A 3,134-nucleotide genomic window follows, 5' to 3' on the forward strand; every position below is an offset into this window, starting at 1 on the left:
ACCTCACACTTGTCATGATATTGATGCTTTTTTTTCTTCCACACTGGTTTTTAACTTTATGACAGATAAAACAGCTCTGACTCAATAAAGGAAAAGCATCAAACAATTTATTCTACAGTATACAAACTTGATTAATCTGAATAAATTTAATTTCTTTGATTTTTGTATTAAATACACTGTCAAACATTATTATCACATCATGAAATCAATTGAACATCAGGTCAAATCTGTATGGATAAGCCCATACAACAGTGTAAGTTATACGGCCCTGGACGGGGTCACTGAACAGGCCCTTAAATTAATACGACATTTACAAATCCTACGCCACGAGAGCGCCGAATCGTGGCATCTATGCCTAGATAGGAAGGCAGTGCGTACTAAAAATATTGTGCGACTTGGCGTTGCAGGATCCCTCTACTCCGTATTCTGTACTCCGTAGGAATGACAACGTTATAATGCATGGGGTCATGTGACTCCAAAGCACGAATGGAAGCAAGCCTCAAGGAGAAAGAAAGAACACACATCATACCATTAGGTCCAGATGACCCTGATCTTTAAATGGATAGACGGACAGCAGGCATTGTTAGCACTAATTCATTTATGACGTGCAGTAAAATAGAATGACATTATATCAGCAGCCCAAATAAGAGCTGAGTTTGCTTCCAGTACTTATGTGCTCTGGTCTCGAGAATAGCTAACTCTGTATTACCATCCAACTCAATATCCTTTTTCACCAGCTCGACAATAGAGGAAATGCCATCTTCTGCTTGGGGCCGACCAGAATTCTGCATAGATAGCGCTTCCCCCAAATAAAACACATCAAATACAAGCTGGATTTTGCGGTTTCGTAAGACCTCGGGAAAACAAACATCTGCCTGTGTTGTTGCCTTGTGGGTGGATTCTGTCACAGTAGCTTCTGTGGAATCGTCGCCGTTGGGGGTTTCGCTAGTAGGCTGCTGATCATTTTGTATAGGGCGCTTGGCATCTGAACGAGCGTTATGGGTGCTCTTTTCAAAATCAAGGGAAATGCATGACGATATCGTTTGACGGAGTTTATTTTTCAATATATCCACAGCTGAAGGGTTCCAAAGGTCGGGGCCTTGTCGCTCCATCGCCGTGGCCAGTCTCCGTAACAACCTAAAAGCCGCTGGGGATGGCTGAATGGGTAGCGGAGGGTTACCTTCCCAGAGCGCGCGACCAGCACATCCTGCTCCCTGAGGCTTCCCAAGAGCTCGGATGATAGCATAAGGCGAAACTTGAGAGCTCACCTCAGCAGCTAGTATGTCGTGTAATTTTGGAACAAGGTCATCAGCAAATAAGTGATCTTGAGCAGAAAGTGACCTGGGGATACGCTCTCGAATTTCTCGAATAACTCGTAGTATAAAAGCTGCCTGTCTCCCACAGTGCGACCCGGTCATGTTCTCTAGGGCGCTGTGTAGCGATGTTTGTAGCGCTTCGAAACTGTTAATCAAGGTCGCTTCGTATTCCTTCTGGAGAAGGTCGGGGTCATCCTTGTTCAAAATCCGAACGGTTTTTTGCAGAACCTCTTCATCTTCTTCGTCTTCAATGATATCCTCCCATCTGATCTTTTTGAGCTCGTCGATCAGGTCATTGCATTGTTCAATACCAGACAGCCAAGTAGTATAGGATCTCGATATCCTCAGTACATTCATATCTCTGCCTCGAGACCTGTTAATGATCTCGTGTTTGAAGTTAGTGGCTCCTCCTGAAAAATCCAGGAACACAATATCCAGATCCCAGAGTGATGGAGTGGGGATTTGCTCTTCAATCTCACTCCAGCTAGTAATTGTGGATAAGATCTCAAGCCCAACCAAAGTCAATCCCTTAGCTTGCGCGTGAAGAGTGGAAATAAGCTGTTTGTTCACGGTGCCACGGATGCCCTGAAGTATCTCCACCGATGAATGGCATGCCGTGGAGCTTTGGACTGGTAACCAAATGTCCAATAGGTTTCTGCGAAGCAGTAAGACCTCCTTCAAATTCTGAGATCGCTCTAAACTCGTGCTCAACCCGCTAGCGACCGTTCCAAACGCCTGTTTCGACCAGTCCTTTATTTTTTTTTCAGCCTCCAATTCTGATAAAGGAGCATGTTTCATCCATGGCGTAAAATTCCGAATGTCATTGGCGACCCATTGATGAAAGATGTCAATCGCCAGCCCATCTAAATTTCGTACCTCAACGTCATCGAGGATTGGGAGAGCGGTTAGTTTTCTAAGCGCATCCGATAGACTGCCGGAGACTAGCTTTGACGCGTTTTGTAAGGTCTGAATAAAAAGCTTCAAGCTCTTTTCAATATTTATGAAGTTTGGGTCTTCTCGCAAGAGCATGGACTGTAGCGCTTCGAAACGGACTTGTTGAAAATGACGTAGTACATCAGTAGGAGAGGAACTGGTCGCTAGGCAATAAGCTGACATTGTCTCGATTATTTCTAGGGTTGAATACTTGGGACAGGCTAGCCTGCATTCGATGCGTTTGAGTAGGCTGCGACGGAGAGCCGCCAACTGACTTCGGAGGTTTTCAAGGAAGATGGGAGCACGACTGTTTTGAGAAAGGGTCTTGTGAAGAAGTCGCGATATCACCAGGAGCTTTGCGATCAAGAGGTTCGAACTATGTTTCCGGAACAATCTATAACCGGCGGATATGCATCTATGCAGCAGGGCCAGTTGCGCGGCAATTGCTCTCTCATCTTCACCTACAACACGTTAACTACACAGAAAATGCGAAAATGTAGCCGATGCCGTGCTTGGTGGTGGTATGCGAACCTTCATCTATAACAGCGACATCCAACTTCTTCTCGACCAGCCGGGGATTGCATCTCCTACTAATGTTGGATAGCTTCGTCTCGACCTCCTGGATCTCGTCGTTCATTTCGACAATAGTCTGCGCGGTGCCTAGAAGCTCTCGATATCTCACGCTAATATGCAGGAAAAAGGGAATTAGCAAATTGCTGATATCAGAGTAGAATCAAATCTTACCCGACAAGAGAACGCAACTTGTCCTTGTTGCTGGCAACGTCGCGACGGAGGTCTTGTTCGAACCGCCGAACGGTGGGGATTGGGTGTTGAAACGCCTCCTGCCATGATTGAAGGCTATGGGCATCTGCAACATCTGTAGTC

The 3,134-nt window shown here is 45.7% G+C and overlaps 1 protein-coding gene across 1 annotated transcript; it reads right to left on the reverse strand.

Annotated features, from left to right (window-relative positions):
• Positions 1 to 523: 523 nt before the first annotated feature.
• Positions 524 to 3,117, reverse strand: HCAG_05133 (predicted protein; the record flags this gene model as incomplete). The annotated part of the gene is made up of 5 exons (XM_001539616.1): positions 524 to 552; positions 710 to 2,066; positions 2,193 to 2,710; positions 2,781 to 2,918; positions 2,994 to 3,117. 5 exons carry the CDS (start codon positions 3,115 to 3,117, stop codon positions 524 to 526), a joined length of 2,166 nt encoding a protein of 721 aa, XP_001539666.1.
• Between the last annotated feature and the right edge of the window lie 17 nt (positions 3,118 to 3,134).

Source organism: Histoplasma capsulatum, genomic scaffold (assembly GCF_000149585.1).
Source record: "Histoplasma capsulatum NAm1 scaffold_5 genomic scaffold, whole genome shotgun sequence".
In the NCBI taxonomy this organism is placed as follows: domain Eukaryota; kingdom Fungi; phylum Ascomycota; class Eurotiomycetes; order Onygenales; family Ajellomycetaceae; genus Histoplasma; species Histoplasma mississippiense.